Raw genomic sequence first — 24,977 nt, forward strand, 5'->3', positions numbered from 1 at the left:
ACAGAAAACTTTCAGATTGCTCTACTACAGCCAAACAACATGGAAAGAACTGCGGTCCCCTCCCAACAATGCCAGCAAAGGCCAAGTGGGAAGCTGATACTTCTACCCTTATAGGGATTTAACAAGGCACAACACTCCTGCTGCGGTGGTGTCAGAGAAGGCCAAGTAAGGTGTCACTGCATTCATCCCCACTGGCCAGCAGTAACCCACTCCTCACCCAGTGGTGTTAATGGAGACCACATAAGGAGCATGAGCTTACACTCTGACCCAGCAGTAATGAGGCACTCCTCTACCTTCCCATTAGGGTGGTTAGAGGAGGTCTTAGTAGAGAGTCAGGATTTTCTCCATCACCCAATTATAATGAGGCTACTCCCACTGAGGTATCAGTGGGGCCATCTGGGAGCTGGAACTTCAATCCCCACCTAGCAATAACAAGGAGACTTTGCCTCAAGTGTTACTGGATGCTAAATGGAAAAATTGGACTTGTACCTCCACTTGGCCAAAATGAGGTGCTCCACCATTCCCCAAATGGAGTGGTGTCAGAGAAGGCCAGCTGCAACAGATGGTTAAATACAATCCAGAGTTTTATAACATAATATGAAAACGTCTAGGTTTTAATCATACCAAGAACCAGGAAGATCTCAAACAATGAAAAAAAGACCACCAATAGAGGCCAACATTGAGAAGACAGAAATTAGAATTACCTGACAAAGATTTTTAAGACAACAATTAAAAAAGTGCTTCAATGACCAATTACACAAATGCTTGAAAAAACTAAAAAATAGAAAACTTCTGAAGAAATATAATGTCTTAGCTAAGAAACAAGATGTAAAGAAGAAACAAATAGAAATTTTAGAGCTGGAAAATGCAATAACTGAAAAGCTCTGTGAGTAGACTTAACATCAGAATGTAGAGAACAGAGGAAAGAAACAATAACCTGAAAGATAAGACAGTAGAAATTATCTAATCTGTAACGGAGAGAAAACACACTGAAAAAAAAATGAACAGTCTCAGAGACTCTGTTCAAAAGTTCCAACAGTAATATTATCAAAAAAGAGGAGAAAGAAAGTGGAGCTGAAAAATTAAAAGAGGAAATAATGGCTGAAAAATTCTGAAATTTGGCAAATCTTATAGATTTAAGAAGCAGAGAGAATACCACACAGGGTAAACCCAAAGAAATCCATGCACAAACACATGATAATCAAACTTGTGAAAACTAAAGACAAAGGAGAAATCTTAAAAGCAGCTGGAGAAAAATGACGTCTTACCTATAGAGGAAAAACAATTTGAATGACAGTGGATATCTCATCAAAAACCATGGAGGCTTCCCTGGTGGCCCAGTGGTTGAGAGTCCGCCTGCCGATGCAGGGGACACGGGTTTGTGCCTGGTCCGGGAAGATCCCACATGCCAAGAGAGCGGCTGCGCCTGTGAGCCATGGCCGCTGAGCCTGCTCGTCCAGAGCCTGCGCTCCGCAATGGGAGAGGCCACAACAGTGAAAGGCCCGCGTACCGCAAAAAAACAAACAAACAAACAAAAAAAAAATGGAGGACAGAAGGAAGAGACACAATATTTTTCAAGTGCTGAAGGAAAAGAATTGTCACCCCAACGTCCTAAACTTGTGAAAATATTCTTCAGTAATTAAAGAGAAATTGAAACATTCTCAGATGAGGGAAAATGAAGAGTATCTGTCACCACTAGACTTATCCTAAAATAATAGCAAAAGGAATTTCTCTAAATCAAAAGAAAATGATAAAAGAAGAAAATTTGGAGCATTAGGAAAGGAGAAAGAACATGGCAAGCAAATATATGGGTAAAAAAAAAAAGCTCTCTTTTTCCTCTTGAATTTTCAAAATTATGTTTGATGATTGAAGTAAAATTATGTTACTGTCTGAGGTGATTCTAAATGTATATACACTGAGGAGGGTGAAGGGACATAAAAGAAGGTAAGTTTTCTATACTTCAGTTGAACTGCTAAGTGATGATGCTAGTAGACTCTTATAAGTTATGTATATGTAATGCAATACCAGGAACAATAACTAAAAAAGCTACACAAAAAGATATACTAGAAACACTGTAGATAAATCAAAATTAAATTCTAAAAAGAATTCAAACACCTCAGAAGAAGCAGGAAAAAGAAATTAGAGAAGCAAAAAAAGAGACAAACAGAAAATAAGAACTTAAATTAAGACCTAAACCTTAATGTGTCAAATTAAATTAAATGCATAGAGATTAAATACACAAATTAAAAGACAGATCTTGGCAGGCTGGATTAAAGAACATTATTCAACTATATGCAGACTATAAGAAGTCACTTCAACTATAACGAGCTAGGCAGGTAGATATTAAAAGAATCAAAAATAAATATCATGCAAATATGAATTAAAGGAAATGATAGGTGGCTACATTAATACTAGATAAAGTAGATTTCAGAGCAAAGAAAATGTACTAGGAATAAAGAGGAATTTTATAGGATGAAGAAGAGTCAATCCACCAAGAAGACATAGCAATCCTAAATGTATACACAACAAACAACAGAGGTGCAAATGTGTAAAGCAAAATTGATAGAACTAAGAAAAAAATAGACAAATTCGTTATTGTTATAGTTGGAGATTTCAACACCCTTCTCTAAACAACTGATAGAAGAACTAGACTGAAAATTAGCAAGAAAAAGAAGAATTCAACAATACCATCAACCCACCAGATCTAATTATCACTTACAGAACATTCTATCTGACAGCAGCAGGATACACATTCTCTTCAAGTTCCTACAGAATATTTACTAAGACTATATCCTGATTTGGAAAACAAATCTCAACAAATTTTAAAGAACTGAAATCACACAGAATGTGTTCTCCAGCCACAATAAATCAAACTAGGAATGAATGATAGAAAAATAAAAGGAAAATATTCAAACACTTGGGAGCTAAACAATGTAGTTCTAAATAATTCATGGATCAGAGAGGAAGTCTCAAGGGAAATAAAACAATACATTTAACTGAATGTAAATGCAAATTTGCAAAATACAGCTAAAGTAGTGCATATACTAGAAAAGAAGACACCTCAAATCAGTAATTAAGTTACTACCTCAATAGCTTAGAAAAATAGGAGTCAAATAAACCAAAAGCAAGGGAAGGTAGGAAATAATAAAAAAGTTCAGAAATTGATGAAACAAAATGAATTACAGATAAAATGAATAAAACAAAGAGCTGGTTCTTTGAAAAGATCAATAAAATTGACATACTTCTAGCAAGACTGAAAAAGAAAAAGAAAGACACAAATTACCAAAATCAAGAGTGAAGGGGATATCAATAAAGGCCCTGCAGACATCATAAGGATAATAAGGTATAATACTACAAATAACTCTACATAAGTAAATTTGACAACTCATATGAAATGATTCATTTCCTCAAAAAACACAAACTACTATAACTCACACAATATGAACTAGGTAATTTGAATAGTCCTGAAACTATCAAGGTTGGATATAATTTAAAAACTTCCAGGAAAAAAACCTCTGGGCCCAGATGGTTACACTGGAGAATTCTATCAAACGTTTAAATAAGAGTCAACAGTAATTCTGCACATACATACTTTTCCAGATAATAGATGAGGCAGAAAAGCTTCTCAATTTGTGAATAAAACCACATAAGGACAGTACAAAAAAAAAAAAAAAAGAAAGAAAGAAAGAAAAAGAAAATTACAGACTAATATCCTTTAGAATACTGATGCTAAAGTCCTTAACAAAATATTGGCAAATAGCATTCAGCAATATATAAAAAGAAACATCAATGGCTGAGTGGGGGTTACTTGAATAATACAAAGCTTTTTCAATATTTGAAAATCAACCAATGCAATGCCTTGTATTAATGGGCTACAGAAGAAAAATCATGTGATCATATCAAACGAAGCAGAATAATGTTGTCTTGAAGATAAGAGTGTATTTATGTCAAGCACCTTAGTACAATGCCTAATATGTATTGTAGATACTGTTTTATGATTATGACAACCAAACTGTTAAGCTTTATTTTTTTCCTCTTGTGGTGTTTGTATTCAGCTAGGGCAATTTTGATGCCAAAAATCTATGTTCTCCCATTTGGACATTAGAGGACACACTTTTACAAATACATGAAAGGGAGCTCTGAAGCTTGAAGGAGAGGGGGTAGGAAGTTGCTGTTTCTCTTGCCCTAGGGACTTGGTGACAGTGCATTCTGCTGGCACAGTGCAGTATTGGGGGAGGGGATTCAAATTATTTGCTGATCTTAAATTTTTTAGAGCCAAATACTGGTAATATACTCCAGTGCTTCAAATTACAGATAAAAAAGTGAGGCAATAGGGCCTTTCCCTTCAGTGCATATGCCTTAGGATGGCAGCTGGCTGATATGTGCAGGCAGTCATTTGTGGCTTAGTGTATCTCTATAAGCAAATTTTTCTGTGATTAAATGTCAACTTATAAAACATAGCTCTGGAATTGGAAATTATTAATCAAAATGAAAAAAACAACAGAGGATCCATAATAGGAAAAATGGTGAAATTAGAGCTAAATCTACACATTCAACCTACAGTTTGTTGTGTGATGATGCTGACTTTTACATTCCTGAAATAAAATGAAAAGGAAGATGTTAGCACTAACAATAAAAGTTTGACAATTACTTATTTTGCCCTTAAGATTTCTAGGAACCTAAAGGTAGTGGAGTAAGTCAGATAAAAATCAAGTGTCAAGAAATGGCACCTTATCATTTTGACATCCTCTATTTGGCAGCAATCCTTGATCATCTGCCAGTTGTCACGTGGTTTAGGTCTTCAAATTACATACTCAATCATGGGCATTTTCATTACAATGGATTAATTTCACATTTTATTTTTGCTTTTATATTTCTTCTGAAATGAAGATAGTATAAATGTTATTGAGTTAGTTCCATTTTCTGAAGTCGAATAGTCATTTGTGTTAAGGAACACCTATGTTAAGAATTGATGAAGTAAGTAGTTTTAATCTGCCACTGTTTTCTATTGCTTTGATCTGTGGCAAGATTTTTTTTTTTCCTCTTACTTAATAGCCATTTGATAGACACTCTTTGGGTTTGCACTTTTATTAAGGAAATAATTTAGAGTCAGTCTGGATAAGAACAATCTCCTGATTTTATGACAGTAATGTCCCACACTACTGGAGATAGCTATATTGTTGCACTGGTATTAGGAGATAAAATAATGTGCTTTGTGAATTAAAGAATTAATGTTGTATTAAGTACGAAAATCCAATACAAAAGTGACTGTGAAACTAAACAATATTCAGCTGTCGTTCTTGCTGTAAGTTAGGGAAGAATTTTCCATTCACATTTCTACAACTTCCTACCTGAACTATTTTTTAGAACAAATTTAATTACATAATAGGAATAGAGTAAGTTTTAAAAATACCTATGAATTAAATAATACTAAAATCAACTGATTAAAATATATCATCCTGGCTGTTTAGATTAACAAAAGGAATATTTGAAATGGATCATTAAATACAGAAAATTATTTCATTGATTTTTTTCAAAAGCTTCTTCCTGATTTAGCCACTAAGTGTATGGAACTGCCTCTGAAGGATCCCATTTTCGTGAAATTTTTGACTTCCTACTGGCCATGTACTCTTGCTTTGGCAATTAATTCTTGTTTAGCAAGCAAGTCTTTATATATTTTCAGCCTTCTCTCTCTTATATAAATAATTTCCAATTGTAGGGAGATTTGAATCCAATTGGATGTATTCATTCTTATTTCTCTAGTATAGCAAAAGGCATGGTTTCATGGGCACACTGGAAAAGGTAACACAATCATCAATCAATAAGCTTTTTTTTAAAAAGAGTACATTTAGTTCATCTGAATAACAGTTCTGATACTGGTAAACCCAAAAGAAGTGCAATATGAAAGTCTCAAGACTAGATTTGAACCCTTAGCTTACAATTCCTGTAATTGTTCTTTGGAATGTTCTATATATTTTAACTTGTATAACCCCAAACAGTGCATTTTTATCCTATTCTAGAACAATGACATATCTATTCCATAAAGACCATGCTGAGGCTAGTGTGGTAGAGACAGAGCATGTATTTGTTAGGGAGGGAAATTAGTGTCTGTCTTAATATAGACACTAAATATAAGCATCAAAAATTTCAATGAGCCTTCAATACGCGTTTGATAGATGCCTGAAAATGTCATCAATAGTTGATCCTTAATCACAGAAGTCCCCTAAGATATAATTTTCATCTACTTACTTTATTCCTAATCCTTCCTAACCTGGAGTGATATTTATGACAGTGGGTATGTTCACCTCTCAGGCAACTGGTGTGATTGGAACTGTTGCTTAAAACTCCCTTTTCAACCTAAGGGTGAAATTAAGGTGTGGAAACTTACTATTCACACAAATATTCAGTTCCAGATTATTTCTGAATACTGAAACTCAAAGGAAAGTGGAGTTGCGTTATCATTGATCAAGAGAGTCAAAGTTCTGCTAGGGTTAGAGGTTCTTTTTCATTTGGACACATTTGGTGTTTTCCCACAGTTCCGCTTTCCTTTTTAAACTTATGTCCCTTGAAAAAAGTGGCTTTTGGTCAAAAGAAAAACTCAATATATTTGTGTAAGAAATGTCTCTCTGGGGGCAACAGATAGTGCTAAAAGTTTTTGTTTATTTGTTTTTGATAATTAAAAAATCTGTAATTGTATGACTTCATCAATCTACCCTTTCACTGACTCACTTCTCATTTTGGGGGCAAAACTCACTGATAGCAAATGCATTTGACTGCTATTTATTTCTTCTTGAAGCCCAGCAGCCTCAGTAGAAGTGACACCAACATGAGTGAGGGTGATAGGAAGAGGATGGTTGAGGGAAGCAAGGAGAATCTCAACCTACCAACTGACTCAAAAAGATCTCTTTTCCTAATGTTTATAAAAATGTTTGGAGTTCAAAATGACTCTATATACAGGATTCCGGACGCGCAGGCTCAGCGGCCATGGCTCACGGGCCCAGCCACTCCGCAGCATGTGGGATCTTCCCAGACTGGGTCACGAACCCGTGTCCCCTGCATTGGCAGGCAGACTCTCAACCACTGTGCCACCAGGGAAGCCCTCCAGTCTGTTTTTGAGTTTCAGTGATGACCCAGTCTACCAGAAGAAAAATTTACTGCAACCAGTGCAAAATTTCCTCCTATCAGAGGAGAAAAATGAGGCTTGGGAAAGAGAATCAGAAAAGAGGGAGCCAGGATTGTGCTTGGCATTACTCACAGTAATAGAGAATATTGGTTTTGTTTGCTTATGAACTGATGAAGTCGAGGCATTACTCCTGGGCATTCTTCACTGTTAATAACGCATATTGCTTTAGGAGGGAAAAAATACAAAGCCTCAGGTGAAACTTACACTACTTGACCTATTTCTTTCTGTACAAAAGGAGAGTTTAGCTACAGCATTGATATTCACTAAAGTTTAAAATGCATTTTTTTAGAATTTCAATATTACTTAAACTAGAGCAGATATGCTTGACTTTTATGTTATTGATGGAAATAGGAAACATTTCTATTTCCTGTCTCTTATCTCTCATATGTTAAGGTTTACCCAGTTGATTTTCATATCTGCTTCATCCACACCTTGAATTGCTCTCTTATAGCCTCAGGATTTGTTCTACTTGTTGCCATTCCTATGTTTTCTAATATTTAAATCTTCACCTATCTTTCTTGTTTATTCCAGACTTTCCTCTATTTCTGTGTAAGTGAGTTACATCCGCCTTCCGCCCCTGCCCCACCTCCCGTCCCCTGTCTTTGATATAAGGGATTCCAACAGCAATAATGTCCATTCTCAGTTAAATATAAAAGCCAATAATTGTAGTTACATTTATTTCAGCTGTACATATATAGAGTACTGATAGCAATATTTGTTTTTAAAGGCAGTAATTTTGGAGAAAATTACTTTTCAATGACTACAACTTAAAGATTATATATTTTAGATAAGATTTTTTTTATAGCATAATAAAATGATTTTATTTAAATTACTAAATGTATAGCTTGATTTTTCTTAAGTTGATTTTCTTTTAAACATCTACTTATTTAAAAATGACATAAATTTATTCTTATCCTGTGAAAAATTCTACAACAGACTGATTTTTGTTACCAAGTGAAAAATCAATCCCAGTAGTAGTTTGACTCAGTTGTTTTAAACACAAATGATGGTGTGGTTGTATAGTCAATAGCAAAACAATTTAAGATTTTCAAAAGATATTTTAGACTTGATCTTTCTATATATGTATAAAAAGAAACAGTAAAATGCATTATACTAAGAAACATGACAAATGGCAAAATTATAATAAGGAATGAATATTAATAAATTAAAAAAAATTTTAATACGTCATATGGTCTGAAAAAGCAAAACTTTCGATTTGGGGGCCTGTGAAAGAAAGAATTAAAAGAACATAAAAATGATCAAACCCCACATAATTTCTTTTAGTTTCTGCTAATGAGTTCCTGGGCATGCCTCAGAGATGACGAGCATCTGGAAATCCTGAAGCTCTTAATGGCTGAGCTTGCAATGGCTGGCATTGTAGACGTGAGAAAATCATGGGCAAGTTCAGCATAAGGGGCATGTCTGTGAGCCAAGACTAAATTAGCTACATTTTTATACCTTTTTCTTCAACTATGTACATCCTGATGTTGACCCTTGATACCCATCTTTATTATTCTAACTACCAAGTCATTATGCACTTAACCTAGAATAACAGACACTTGAGGAGGGAAGGGTCACTAATGCTGAAAGAGACCTTTGAATGTCTAGTCTTTACATATTAAAGAATTTTCAGATTTAATATCACTGGAATTTTAAAGTTTCTTGGTTACTCTTTCAAGAAGAGAAATGTTTTAAGTTTCATTAGTTTTAATATGTCACTTCAGCCTTTTTGCTGCAATGTTTTCCTGCTCCAGCATTTTAACATACCCTTACAGGTATTGTCCTTCAATTTAAAATCTTCTCAGGGATATTAAAGCTTTTTAAGACTCTCAATACTTTTAACAGAGTTTGTCATTTCAGATTTAGAGAAAAACAGCCTTGTCATCCTTATGGAGAATGCTACCAAATCAGAGTACAATGTCTGACTTTAAAATGAAAATGGTTTTCGTTTATATTTTACATTATGACCTTCATACTATATTCGGTTACATTTAGGAGAGTCATCTAAAATATTTAGTCACCCATGTGATCTTGGCAAGTAACCTAACCTCAACTCCAAGTCTCTAACTGAGAAAGTCTAAATTCAGTTTCTTCTTTCATTAAAGTGGACAAAAATAATAGTGTTTACCTCATATGATTGTTGTGAAGATAAGACGAACAAATACATGAAAGAATTTAGCACAATGCCTGATACAGGGTAGTATTTAATGCATGGTACCTCATAGTTCTTACCATGGTGACTGTGACTTAATCCAATAGACTGAAGCAATAAAAGCAATGATGTGATACGACTCTAAAATGCAGATACTCCTTCTGAGCACTTTTGTTAAAAACTAAAGTTTTTAACAGCAATTCTCAAAGTGCTCAAGCAGTACTGTCTGGAATTTGAGGGTGTGAGGGTGGATTTACCTTACTGTGACATGCTCTTCTAGCAGTGATTCCCAGACTTTTTGAATTAATGGACACCAGAATTTGAGATTTTGGAGACTGACATAGCACGGGAAAATTTAAAAACTACCTCCTACTATTATGCTACTGAAAAAAGAGGCTAGGATTTAACACCCTCAACACTTTGCCATATATTAGCCACTCTCAGGTACATAGAACAATGATGGTGGACACAGGAGCAAAATTCTTTCTGATAGATGAACACATTTTGTTTATGTTATATATCTAAACCTCTGGATCCACAGGTTGGAGGGTAGCCATATTTGTTCTCCTGTAATGCTTGGAGTACTGCTAGGCATAGCCATAGGTATTACCAATATTAGTTCAAAAGATACAACAACTAGAACAGAGAGCCACAAGTTCAATCATAGTCTTTCTAAAATGGATTTCCCACGGAATCTCTGCAGCATCACAGTACTTTCTGATCACAGTAGTATCACAGTACTAGAACTACACAGTAGTATTATCCTAGTAGTAGCATCATAGTAGTATCCCTTGGCATAGAGATAAGATTTAAAAAATCTTCGGCAGAGACTTTGAGAAGCAGACTCAAATGGGGTACTGACTAAGACTTCTTCACCACTTATTATCCTTGATTCCGCATTCCATTTGTAGTTTAATTTCTGATTTTTCATTCTCATCCTATCTAGCCTAATGACTACTTACTTCAGGACAATGGCAAAACCAACACTGACTTAAAAAAAAATTGATTGTAGAATAAAATATAAACTCAAAGAATAATAGTACAACGTTCACCCCTATTTTGGTAAATCCAGCAGCCCAGGCTAATAATCCATTACCATTTTAATTTCCTTAGGTTGATTCTCACTAGAATTTTAACTTGATATCCTCAATTAATATATAATAAAAAACTAAAATTGAATATTTAAAGCATTCTTTATTCTCTTTACTCTGTGACGTAATAGGTAAACATATCCATTATTACGTTCTAAAGTCTCAGATTTTAGGCAAAAGTGTTATAACGTAGGGTAGTCAGAAAATGCTTATGATAGTAGGAAGAAGCTATAAGTGAGTTTACACATGAAAGACATGGTAAAATTTTAAATACATATTACATTATTTCACATTTGACAAGACATATAAAAGGCTACTGAAATTTTCAGATAGATTAAACAATTATTTTAGCCGTTAACAAGAATAACTAGCTCACAAATGTTTAATCAATACAGAATTGCATGGGGTTCTCAAAGCAAGTAGAGAAGCAAGCAAATGATCATCATGATTTGTACTGATGATATGATTAAACATAATATTATGGACTTTGAAAATAGATTTTATGTAAAATGGATGCATGAATGGATAATGTAAATACCTGTTAATTCCATTTAGAGTAATAAATGAATAAGGCTTTTCCTTTTATGGGAAAATTATAGTAGCCCTTTGCAACTAAGTACGTGATTACGGTTCTCTCTTTGGTTAGGTTATGTAAGGATCCCTTGGCTCTGATAGGTACTCCTTCAATTTCCTACCATCACATTCACAATCTCCTCTTTTTTCATAAAGAAGCAGATTTCCCTACTTCCCTGAGATTTCCAACTTCCTCTTCACCAATTGCTTCTCATCAGCCTTTAAATGTAATCATCTTAAATATTCCTTCTGTCTTCCTCATGTCCCCTTCCAGATTCTACCGTAATTCTCTTTCCTTTTAAAAGGAAACTCCTTTCTTGAGTTTTTTTAAAGTTTCTCTATTTCTTAATGTAGGTTCCTATGGATTCTGCCCCGTCAGTTAAGTAAATTACTTTTTGTCGCTAAAGCCAAGGAGCCTTTACTCACTTACCTTGCTTGATTTTTTTTTGCACCATGTGATACTGTTGACCTTTCCCTCCTTTAAACATTTTTTTCTACTTGATTTCTAAGGTGCCACTTTTCCTTGTTTTTCCTTCTACAGTTTTTTAGTGGTCATTGGAGTTGAAAGCACATCTATTCTATTCCAATAGATTAGTCAAGGCCAATCATATAATTCCATTCATCTTGCTAGGGGTGAGAAGTCCTTAGCTGTTTTGGATCAATGAGATGTAAAAAGAGGCTTGTGGGGGGATTTAGGGAAAAAAGGTTTTGCTTGTAAGAGACAGCTATGGGAAACTTGGTTCTCTCTCCTGATGGATTGGAAGGAGGAAGCTTGTTATCTTCAGTTGCCATAGGTAGCCATCTGATAATTATGAAAGGAACCAAGTTTAGGATAAAGCCAACAATATGAATGGAAAAGTGGAGAGGGAAAAAAAAACTAAGTATTTAAAATTATCTAACTGAAGACTAATCAGAGCCTAGATCTTGTCTACTTCTTATGTTAGCTAAATATTTTAGTGTTCAAGCCTGGAATTTTCTATAACTTGTGGTAGAAAGAAACTTATTGACAAAATCGATGGTCATTTCTTCTCTGTTCTTGTTTCTAAGGACATGCCTTAAACGTTGGTGTTCTGTGGAGTTCTGTGTCGTCTATCTGTCTCACTCACGACTCAATTATGACTTATGTTTTAATTGCTAAATTTGTATCGCCAGCTAAGATTTCTCTCCTGAACGTCAGAAAACTATATCTAAATATCCACTAAAAATTTCCACTCAGATTTCCTAAAGGTACCTCAAATCTACATCTTAAAATTTAAACTTCCCTCCCCTCCTCCACTTACACCTATTACTCTTTTGCTTTCCCATCTCAGTGAATGGCACATCATGACTCATACAAATTAGAAACTTGGGGATTAGTCTTGGAACTCTTAGCTGTCTCTTAGGCCCTATGTCCAGTCAATCACAAGATCACGTTGGCTCTACCTTTTAAGAATATAGTGGATCTTTGCATTTTCTCTCTACCACCCGTTGCTTCCATCTACTCTCCCTTGGATTACAAGAGAAGCTTTGTAACTCATTCCATGGCCTCTAGTTTTTCTGCTCCCCAATTCATTCTCTGAAAAGCTGTCAGAGTGCTCTTTAGACAAAAATTTAATGATGTCTCTTCCCTGTTTAAAACACTTCTTCCCATTTCTTTCAGGATAAAGCCCAGCATAATCTGGTTTATGCTTATCCTCCTAGCTTTCTTTTAAGCCACTCTTCTCTCTTAACTTTCTTTAATTTCTTTACTAAACTTGTGTCCTCTCCAGGTGCTCTCCTAACCATCTTCACAGGAGTATATCTGCAGTGCTGGATATTGCTCAATAGGCAGATTAATAACGTGTATAACACCTGCAAATCAGAATATTAACAATTATTTGGGGTAAAATAATTTGATATTTAATATATCCTTTTAAAAAAGCACTGAAGGGCTTCCCTGGTGGTGCAGTGGTTGAGAGTCCGCCTGCCGGTTCAGGGGACGCGGGTTTGTGCCCCGGTCCAGGAAGATACCACATGCCGCGAAGCGGCTGGACCCGTGAGCCATGGCCGCTGAGCCTGCGTGACCGGAGCCTGTGCTCCGCAGCAGGAGAGGCCACAACAGTGAGAGGCCCGCGTACAGCAAAACAAACAAACAAACAAACAAAAAAAACACTGAAGTATTTATCAAGGGAAAAAATCACCACTTATGTTACAAAGAAAGTATGGGATTATGTAGTATATATGTTATGAAGCACAATTATAAAATGAACATTTATGAGCTTAAGAACTAGAGTGTAAGAATCACAATTCAGCTTAAGAAACAGAACAGTACTAAAACTAATATTAGCTTCCTCCCTGATTCTACCCCCAGCCTCCCCTTTAGAGATAACCATAATCTTAAAGTTATATTAACCATTCCCTTATAAAAAGTTTTTTCTCACTCATATACTTATGCCTAAATAATATATTTTTAGTTTTACTTGTTTTTGAGATTTATAAATATGGAACTCTTGATGTGTGCCATCTTCTGAAACTTGTTTTTCACTCAAACTATGCTTCTAAAGTTTATACACATTATCCTAATTATAGCCAACAAATGTTCATTGCTGTAAAGTATTCCCTTGTGTGAATATTTTTTATCACATTTCTTGTGATAGACATTTAGGCTTATCCAGTATTCTACCATTGTACATGTTGGTATCTTGAATGACATACACAAGAGTTCTTCTAGGATATCTTAGGAGGCCAATTATTGGAATGTTGGGTATATGCATATTCAGCTTTAAAAGAGAATTTGTTGCCAATGTGATTGTGATTTATACTCCCACAAGAAGTATAGAGATTACATTGCTCTTATACTTGCAGAGAACTTATATTTTCATACTTCTTAATTTTTGTAAGTCCAGTAGGTATAAAATAGCATTTTTTCTGTATTTCCCTGATTGATAAAAAGGTTCAGTTTTATTTTAATGTTAATTTACTCTCCTGATGCCCTTGTATTTTACCATACTTTTGGTACTGTGTTATATGACTTTTCATATTGATTTGTAGGAGTTTTAAAAAATATATTCTGGAATATAAATCTCTTGTCCCTCATATATGTTGCAATTATCTTCTCGGTTATAGCTTTCTTTTTGCTCCCTTTATGGTGATTTAACATGACGTATTACAATTACCTACTCATCACTGAACCTACCTCACCAGACTAATAGGTACTAGAGGTAAGACACCATACCATATTTTATTCATTTTTGTTCCCTAACATCTAGCAAGTACTCAACACATAGTAGTGCTACTTAGCACATACAGTTGCTCACTAAGTGTCTGATGAATGAATGACAGGATGAATGAGTTGCTATGACTTTAGAAATGGTGAATCAATTTTTTGTGGTCAAATTTCATTTTATGCAAATTGGCTACACCATACTGCTGAATCCAACGGAGTCAGAAAGTATACATTACACAATTTCCGGTAGTTGCACTTCACAGGTGAGTGTCAGACACAAATAAGAGGTGACAGATCTTCAGATAGGTGGCAGGATGTCGTTTATAAAAATTCATTACCAGCTCTGAGCATTTGGCAATGTTCACTTTTCATTCTTTTCAATGCACTTACAGTTAACCAGACTCCCTATTGTGGGATAGTATTTAGCCTAAATTTATCACAAAGTTAGAAATGATGTTAAGATGCAAGATATGGATTACATATTACAATGGATATGCAAGATTCATGGTTTGTGTCATTAATTTGAAATTGGTTACCTTTTTAGTAATGGTGTCCGGAGGTACATCCCGCCTCCCAAGAGGATAAGGATTCCACTGGCCACTAGGAGATACATCTTCTTGTCCATTGTCTAAAATGTTGCTTTGCTGGGACGGGGTCTATTGCAAAAATGGTATGGCATTCTTTAGTGATGTAATAGAAGTTTATCATAGTTTTCTGAAAAGAGTCCCTCATGATTATGGTAAAATTAATTTTGTTTAATCACAGAAAAACATATATCCTAAACTGGAGGTATTATTATATACTATTTACGTGGTAAGAACTGTAAATTAATAGCTTTTTGGAAGCAGTGAGAAATTCAATTAAAATAACCATCTTATAGTTATTTACTGAATTTTAAAGAGAAGTTTAAATTTACAGTACTGGAATAAAAATAATCATTATAAAATTAACCAATTGTTAAAAACTACAACATTTAAAAGTTGCTTCATTTGTTTCTTTAGTGTGATCTTACCACTTGGAATATAAACTGAAACCATATAATACATAGTATGTAACTTCCAATATTCCAAACCATAACCTAAAACAAATTTTATAAGGCTGTATTGATTCGGGGAGAATGTGTCTTGCACTAATCCAAAATGGTATTAACACTAGCATAGTGCTAGATTCATGGCACTATGACATTATCTACAGATCACTTAGAGGAAAGATTAACACATCAAAAAATATTGTGCTGTTAGAATTTCAGTGTAAATAAATCATAATTGTTTTGATTCCAAATTGATTTATATAGACCATTTATGCATTAAAGTTTACACTCTTCATATATATTTTATTTTTGGCTGATTTACTGCTTATTATTTTTAACAAATAATAATACTCCTGTATTTATTGTTATTACTACTAGATATTTTGGGAGGCTTCCGTAGTCTGACCTGAGTAACAGAAAATAATCATACATCATCAGAAAGATGGCATCCCGTGTTGGGATACAGTAATGGGATATTTTTCCTGTCGAAGCCGATTAACTTTTTCCATAGGCTTTCTCCTCCTCTAACCTACAGGATATACAAGTACTGCTTGATTTCCTGGGGAATTCTTATGTGGTGAGATATTATACTCAATGTTTCCTATGCCATTTTCTCCACATGTTTTGGAGGATCCCTATGGATAAAGAAAGCCTGGTTAGAGAGTGTATGTGCAACCCTTTGTGTGAAGAATGGTCCTCCAACCCTGGAATGAGGGAACTGGGCCATTCTCTTCATAACATGGCACAGACGGACTGCTTGCCAGGCTTCATCCAGTTATATGGAGTGCTCCTTCCTAATTGTTCTCCTTTAGAAAACAATTATATAACCACCCTATCTGCATTTTGACTACATGCATTTTTAAAAAGCATTGCTTGGAACTATTTAAAAATAATATTTATTATGACAAGATTAATTAAACAAAATTAGATGAAATTTTCCTGGGGTCTAGTGGATATAGTGAAAAGTAAGGAAATAATTCAATTTTCTTCTTTGGCTTTGGCCGTGTGAATTCCTTTTTCATGAGCATATCAGCAAGTATGAAAAAAGAGAAAAAAGGTACTGAATTGAGGCTCCTGGGTTAGTTAGGAATGAATTTACATGTGTTTGTTTGAAAATCAAATAGAGGTAACATATTTAAAGTATATATTACTTGAAAATAACCAGACAGCTATTCAATGACCATCTGTCTGATTTCAAGCATTAATTTTCTAATCTTTATCTTTTAGAGATTAATGTTTGCATATGCCCACACACGATTTTTCTAGCATATGATAAATCAAACTGTTAAAATTAAGCAGTTAAAATATAATTATGCAGGCAGACACTACTGGACAGTTTTCTTTTTGAATTTTTAGTACTCATGTCTTTTCTGGTTTGGTTTCTTTGCCAATGAAGTGGGATAATAAATATATTCAACTAGGTGGGTCTGTGGAACACAGATTTTTGAGAAGTGGTCAGAATTCAACACATATAATCTTTTTTTCCTCCATATCATCTTCATCTCCATCTCTATTTCCTCCACTAAACTCCCTTCAGCTGCCCAGACATGACTCCTACTCAGAGAGCAACTGAGAATTGCAAGATTCTTTTCAATGCAAAAGAAGGCTAAAACCCTTAGTCAAAATCCTAATATCATGATAATGAGATTCTTCATTAATTTAGCAATTAATCTCTCTCTTTTTAAAATTAGAATTAACAACCGCACTAATTCCTTTATGTTACAGGGCCCAAAGAGAACATAAACATGCAGACACGTGAAAAAAATACTTTGACTAGACACCAAAATTAAAGGAATTTCCTGAAAGCAATTTCCTTTATTAATTTCAAGAATGCTCTGGCCTCTTTGTTTTTCTGAAGTGAGACACCCTAGGGGTGACTTAAGTTTGCAAAAAATAGACTGTGAAAACAGTTTATTAATGTTTGGGAAGGAAGAACCCAAAAGAGAATTATGTAGTGGGTTCACATTCTTTCTCAAAAGGAGTGAGTATAGCTAGTTACAAAAAAATGAACTTCTGATAAAGTGCTCCTGAGCTTTACATAAATACAGTTACTTAGTTGTTAAAATTCTATGAAAAGTTACAAGGAGCAACTGTCACTATTGAATTTTATTATTTCAAAGAAAATAAGCAAATTGAGGTTCAATTATCTTTAGTACCACATTCTAGTTATTTTCTTTAGATACTTCAAAAGATTAAGAATTAGTCTTTTCCTCACCACATATGACCAATTAAATATAAAATACGTGGAAAATCATCACAATATACCATTTCTTCAGCTTCTAAATTCTGTAGATCCTTAATATTTCAAAATAAAAGAAAAACTCATCAATGTGATTTAGTGAAAAGTCAGAAATTATATTTGTTAAGAAATTCGGTAATGCTAGTAGAAGTTTTGCTGAACAGATGCTAATCCCAAAGACGACTGTGGACATTTGTAGATTTAACGTTTATGATTTTGACTACTGTGAATGATCACAAGCATCTATTGGAAGGAAGAAGTAATTTCTAATTTGTTGAGACATAAAAGTGCATGAATATGTATCTCTATGTATATGTGTATGCATGAGCATGTATATGAGTGTATGCATGCAGGTATGCATATGTGTGCCCATATGTGAGGATATATGTATGTAGAGGATTCACATATATGAGTAAATGAGCTTAGTTGATCCAGTAGCTTTGCTCTTGACTGTTAATTGATGGGTGCACTGAAAGCTTGGGAAATTCACTTATGGCATTTAGTTGGAGGAATTATATGAGAGTGGTATTAGAATTTGGCACTGTGCAAAGGTCTTGGGATATATTCCTTAAGAACTCAAGGATCTATTTTGCTTAGTAATTGGCACATGGTTCACAGAGGGCATTACCACAGCTTCAAAAAAATGTGTGAAAACAACTTTCCCCAAAGTATTTTCAGTGAAATTATTCTTTTTCTGCATATTTTTTGAAAAAAGTAGGTTATAAAGACAAATATACACCAAGTTTGTATCTTAATTATTATGATTTCACAGTGTTCAATCTGAAGATGGTAATGTAATGTCCAGATTATTTTAAAGTTAGTATTTCATTATATTGGTGGGGAAGCATCTGTATGAGTACTAAGCTTATTTTGGTAATTTTAATCACTGTCTATGAGGATTTATGTGGATTTACAGGCTGAAGGTTTTTTTCATAATTAGAAAGATAAGTGAATCCTTCTTAAGCAATAGGTAGCAAAATCAGTAGAAACTATAGGCATAAGTCACCCCAAAGTGCTGCAGAAATATTGCTTTGCTTTCAGCAAACAAAACAAAACAAAATAAAGCAAAACAAAACTGGAATTAAGTAAGTAACCTTTGGAACTAGGGTGAACGAATGCATATCAGATATTGTTACTATTTGATCCTGAGTCACTTGCATAGGTCTATAAGAAAGGACATTAGAAATTTGAAAAGAATTTAGGTGCAAACATTGCTATCTAAACTCTAATTCAAAAGACGGTGGAATAAGTATCAACTAATAAAACAGATACTGAGGCCATCTTCTTCCAGGCAAAATTATATGAAAAGATCATTGAATACATATATTTCCATAATTTCAACTTCCCTTCCTCTGAAATTGTAATTTATATTAGTGTCTGTTTCAATAAGCCAAAAAGCAGTAGGTACTATGGCGTAATATTATGTTGGTAAAAGTTAAAAAAAAAAAAAAAGGAAAAAAATTATCAATTTCTTCAGTGTAGAAGAGACCACACTACTTATATTGGCAGCTGGACACCTGCAGATGGGGAGTTAGAAAAGGCCAGGGATTTCTTTCCCAGCCTTGCATGTCTCTGGAGCAGGATTATTATGGATGATTAAGTCGTGATTTTCTTAGGTTCAAAACCTTTGATCTTTTCCTGCTACCAAACATATTTCTTGGTGTTACTGAGTGCTCAGGAAATGCAAGTGGATCTTAAAGAGGGCAAGGTAACTACTAGCATTTATTAAGCTCAGCTAAATAAGAGAGCACTGTATCTGTAGCACATAGGGGATGATTTGGGTCATGATGTATTTTAGATTAGTTATTATGTTCTACTTGTGTATTCTTTTCTCCGTCCCATAAGATCTACTTTTCTGGATTGTTGTGAAGATAATATAATTATGTATATGAAAGAGCTTTATCAAATATTATGAATTACAGTCAATGAAAATGTCCGATTTTATAAACATTTGAGAAGACATCATCATATACAAGAAATAGGGACTTGAGTGCTAAGCAGAGTCGGATTCAAATTCTACTACCATGCTAGGTGTAGTGGTTACAACAGTAAAACAGTGAAAATATAGTTGAGTTCTTTTATGTAACACATGAGTCTCAGTTTCTTCTTCTATACAATGGTGAGAAATAATTCCATTCAGGATTTTTGTGAGGGTTGTGCAAAAAAAAAAAAAAAATTTAAAGTATCTCATGGTACTATGTACATAGTAGATTTCCAATAAATCCTAGTCTTTATTCTTCTCCTATCAAAATATTTATTTTTTCTACCATTAATCTGGATAATAAAAATGACAGTTTGAACTGACATTTTACAATATTATATTTCTCTTTGATAACATAAAATTTCAAGACAGTAGCTAAGCTCAATTACAACAGAACACATCCAAAGAAGCACATTGAACCATCAATAACGTCATAGAAAGTTGTCTTAAATGCTTTTTGGAGAGGCAGTGAATAAATGACAAATGAATAAATGAATGAATGAATGAATGAATAAGTAAATAGATAGAGAATACTAATAATTTATAATTTAATAGCTGACTTATATGTCTTAGATGTTCTATTTATAAATACTATTAAATTTTTTATTAAACTAGAGTAAGCATCAAAAGATGAAAATATTAAAGGAAATTAAATTTATTAAACTAATTTTGTGGTTTTCTTGATTTGCATTCTGTTAATATCAAAACAGGTTCTGTAGAATTACCATAGAAAATATAATTTACTATCTATAATACAGAAAGACTATATGTAGCTTGTAGTCCATGAAAAATGTACAGTACTCGACCTGGAATATAATAAATATGAAAAAATAGAAATATTCAAAACACATAGCAAAATTTGGGAGAGTCTTTTCTTTTTATCCACATAAATATTCGCTGTGTAAATACTTCAAGTTCAGAGTTCTTCAATCTTTATTCAAAAATAGTTATATCTTTTAAGTAGTTTATTACAAATTTGTTTAAAAGAAAATTGAGAAAAAATTATTAGATATGTTTTGGTAGTCTAAAAAAAAAAAAAAAGATCCAAACCGAAAAACAAATAATTTGCTCAGTCAGGACCTCAGGTAGTGCCCTTTTGTCAATTACCATAATGGAAGGATGGGGAGGTAGGAATCACAAAAAGGTGCCCTCTCTGGGTACATAACTTGCAAGAAGACAATCTCAGTGTAATAGAGAAAATACAAAGAGATGCTCCTTTCTTCTAATTGCAAGAGGTTAAGTCTTGCCAGCAGAGGGTGTGGGGAAAGGGTCTGGATTTCAACCCCTGAATGTTCCCTGGGGAGGGCACCACCTATATAAAAGTATGCTGCAACTCCATACCCAGTTCTTAACTGGTAATACGTGAAAACATTCATTTAGATTCCTTAGGACACTTCATTTATTCTTTCTAGGACACCCCAAAGTCATTTACCACAGTACTTAACTAGAGATAGCCAGTGTTATCATTCAGCAATTTTATGAATAAAAAGATAGCTCCAGGATTTTCACAGGAGAATGAACAGTTTTTGTCAATTTTATCTACTGAAATATTTTTATTTTGATCTTACTCTATATTTTAGTGCAATTCTCATGGCTAACAATCATTTAGAGGCTGTAATGATATCTTAAATAGCTGATACTAATTTTTATTATCTTAAGTGGCAAGATGAAAGTGCTGTAATAGGTTTTTATGTATTTGTAAATCAAAGGAAAATAATTTTTGCCTATCTCCTCTCCTGGTGAGAAGGGCTCCAGGAAACTGAGCCTCAATCATAGGACCGGTTATCAACGGTTAGTGGAGAATCTGAAAGGCTGCCCCTTAAGAGAGGTTGACCCTAAAGTTTGGCAGAAAAACCAAACAATTTTCAAATTAAGGAGCTCTGCAGAAGAGATATACCTGAGCACAAAGGCAAAAGGGCAGAGACTTAGATTGGAATCCATGAAAGGAAGTAGAGCATGGAGTAGTCTTGAAAGTGATTAAACATCCAGTAACCACACCTGATAATGTTCCTGCACTAGCAACAAGGTAGCAAAGTTGTCCAGATGCTGAAATGTCTACAGTTTACAGGGCTTAAACTCATCATTTGGGTCATAAAATCTTTTGAGGGCAATGGAGTAGTTGCCCTGACTGTTTATTTCCATCCCTTGCTTTCTTTCTTCTCCCTTTTATTTATTTATTTTTTGGTGTGTATAATAAAGTATTGATGATAATTCATTTTGAGATAGACTATTACAATACTTGAATTACTCTTTTTTAGGGGGGCCTGGATGGCAGCTTATTTATTTATTTGTTTTTATTGAAGTATACTTGATTTACAGTATTGTGTTAGTTTCAGTTGTATGCAAAGTGATTCAGTTCTATATATATGTGTGTATATATACTGAAATGTATATATATTATTTTATATATATTTGTTTTCAGTTTCTTTTCCATACTTGAATTATTCTTGGTTTGCAATTTAAGGTAGTTTCCAAAAAGAATTCCTTTAGGTCATCTCTGTGCCCAACTGAGTAAGGTTGCAATGTCTCCAAATATAACTCTGCAATATTTCTGTTACAGATCATCTTAGAGCTATAGTAATAGTTAATGAATCCATTCTATAGGGTACCCCCCCAAACATCAGAAAATTAATATAGCAACACAGAGGTACCTAATTTATATCTGGAGAATAATTTATACATTGAGAAACAGTGCTTCAAGTGTATTACCATTTTTCAGACACTGAATATATCTATATTATCCTATAGATTGATGAGAAAATAGGGCTAAAAACTAAGCAAAATAAGGGGTTATCCATATGATATAATTTCAAGGGGTTCAAGCAATAGCTTCTTTCATACCAAGATCTCTCAAATCTGCTCACTGTATTTTGAAATTCTATGATTGTAGTTTAAGGGTTTGATTTCTGTTTAATTACCAAGCTCTCCAGAAAAGGTGTCTATTTAAGTTGTGATGGCTCATCTGTTCCTTAGTGCAAATAAGTTTCAAGATCTTTTTGAACACTGGTTTTGTTAGGGCAGAAGATGAAAGCCCTGGGCATCTAAGAGGACATGAAGAACAGACTAGAGGCTCCTGTGAAAAGGGTCTCACTGACGGTAGTGTGCTGGAGCCGACTTGTACTAGCTCATGAGAGCTGACTATTCTCAGTCCCAATTCTGAGTTCAGTGATGTCAGTTACTACTTTGAAATTGGCCAGAGAGGGAGTGTTTTATCACTGACATAGGTAAACACCATAAATCAGTCATTTTTCTCCCTGGAGAGAGTTACCTACACAATACTGGTCCTGTAACAGGAGACTGAGGACAAGGAAAATAATTTTCAAAAGTTCTCAATTAAGTTAGCTTTTTTTCTTTTCCCCAAAGTGATCATGGGTGACAAAAAAGCTGTGAATTTAAATGTCTCTTTAATTTTATTACTCTCCTCAGAGTAGGAAGCAAGCTATACAGAGCTAGGGGCTGTTATTAAGGCTAATTTGACAATAAAACATGAGTTTGTGGTCTTATAACACTCACTTTCCTGGGATGGGAGTTTGCTTCGTATGTTCATCAATTTGATTAAGAGAAGAGTGTTTGGAGGCTACCATCATTTTGTTATCCTTACTTTTCCATTGCTTTTTTTTGTCAAAACTTACTAGGTTAATGACTACATTAATAATATAGTCATAATGACATATTGTGTGAAAATAACTCATTAGTTTCCATCGAAAGGTAACTAAGAGTGCATTAGTCAATTTAAACAGGTAAAATGTGTATTCTCTGTTTTGCCTGAATAAAACAAGCAGAAACGGTCCTTTGACAATGGAAATGTTTCCTCTTACAGTATATTCTCTTTCAAATAAGCCTACATTTTCATTTAAAATCATGTGAACTTTCCACTTTTCCATTAACCCAGGATGAGTAAAAATTTGCTAGCTAAGTTACAAATTTGTTTCTCATGTTTTACTTCTGTGTAATATTTCCTACAAAAAAAAATGGGCTAAAGAAGTATTTAGAAGTGCCAACCACTTAATTTTCATTCTAATTTAGGACTCTATGTCTTTTCCAAAGGAATCAGCTGAAATCCAATAATAATTTCTTTGTGTGTGTGTGTATGTCTCTTTGTTTTGTTCTTTTATTTTTATTATTTCTTTCACTTCATGAGGATTAAAACTGTAGTTCACATCCATTCTCTATCTCAGCTCTTGTACTCAACCAGCATTTATTTAATCTTTTCTTCTGAGAATTCCTTACTTATAGCTAGTTCATTGGTACATTTAAGACTTAGATTAATTGACCATAACTGTGTGGGTTTATTTCTCAGCTGTCTGTTGCGTTCCACTGATCTATGTGTCTGTTTTTATGCCAGTGCCATCCAGTAATAATTTCTAGTTCTGTTCTCAGAATGCATCAGCAAGAGAATATAGGGTGGTCTCCAAAAAAGTAAAAAAAAAAAAAAAAAAAAAAGGGAGGTATATATCAATACATACATATACACACACAAAAGAAAGAGAAGCAAAGAATAAAAGAAAAAGAAAATGAATAATAAGAAAAAAAATGAGTCTTAAAGCAACACAAAAAGCCATGTACCTGCTCAATCCAAAAAGCAAAGCTGTTAAGCAGGAACCTGATAATCAATCTAGCTATAAATATTCATTTAGCAGCTAAGAGTTTGGGCTCTACATTGTTTGCCCTTGTGCTTTTTGGACTCCTGAGAGTCTATAAGCAGGGCTGTATGTACAGCCTAAACACATTACGTGAACAAACAACATTAATTGGCTTTGGTATGCTGACACATGTAGGGCAGTCCATACTTACTTTCTGAAGAGGTAGTTCTTGTAGATCAAATTTAGACTTAGTCTGCAAGTTTAAAGTCATGCTTCTGCCTGCATGCATTGCTGAAATACCTCCATAGGGCAGCATGCCAAGGTTAACTGTGCTGTGTTTGTAAGCAGCATTCTGAGTAGAGGAAATAATCATGTGACAGGATGTGAACACATGCTCAACAAACTGATTATTACACGAACATGTTTAAATTTATAACATTTAACTTAAAGCAGGCAAACAGTAACTTTCTTTTTTAAACATGCACTTGATCAGACAGAAGCATACAGTAAACAGTGTTAGTTATGCACATAATGAGTACCATCCAAAACTACAGAAAAGACAAAAAGCAAAGATAACATTTGTTTTACATTTGCTGCTAACTCAAAGGCATAAAATCTATCTCTTATATATCATGATTGTAGTGACTTTGGACAAATGTTCATCAGTGGCGGTCTATTAATTCAAAAATTTCAAACAGCGAGGTCTTAATCAAATTTTGTCAGCTGCAAATCTCATGGTCTCTTTCACATTGTAAGATTAGCACATACAAATTAGCTTAGCTTATAATTCTGCCTTAAAACTAATACACTGAAAAGTTAAAGCCAAAATCAGTTGCTTTTATTTCTCTGTCTATAGGCATAATTATGGCAACTCAGAAAAAAGAGCTGGTCAAAAAAATCAGTCAATCTGACCAGTGGATGATTGAATTTGCTTATTAACCAGTCAACTTGTATGTGAATC

General features: G+C 34.1%; 1 protein-coding gene across 3 annotated transcripts in view; it reads right to left on the reverse strand.

Annotated features, from left to right (window-relative positions):
- LRRC7 (leucine rich repeat containing 7) overlaps positions 1–24,977 on the reverse strand; it is a gene marked incomplete at both ends in the record, with an annotated part of 383,893 nt that overhangs the window by 57,049 nt on the left and 301,867 nt on the right. For 2 of the 3 annotated variants that reach the window (XM_082676819.1, XM_082676818.1), the window contains one exon: positions 14,720–14,839. In XM_082676819.1, coding sequence (XP_082532945.1) covers positions 14,720–14,839 — 120 coding nt within the window. Of the gene's footprint in view, positions 1–14,719; positions 14,840–24,227; positions 24,369–24,977 lie in introns of all 3 variants that reach the window. The other variant, XM_082676817.1, reaches the window with a different exon arrangement.

This window comes from Grampus griseus (genome assembly GCF_964374135.1).
Source record: "Grampus griseus genome assembly, chromosome: 1".
NCBI lineage: Eukaryota > Metazoa > Chordata > Mammalia > Artiodactyla > Delphinidae > Grampus > Grampus griseus.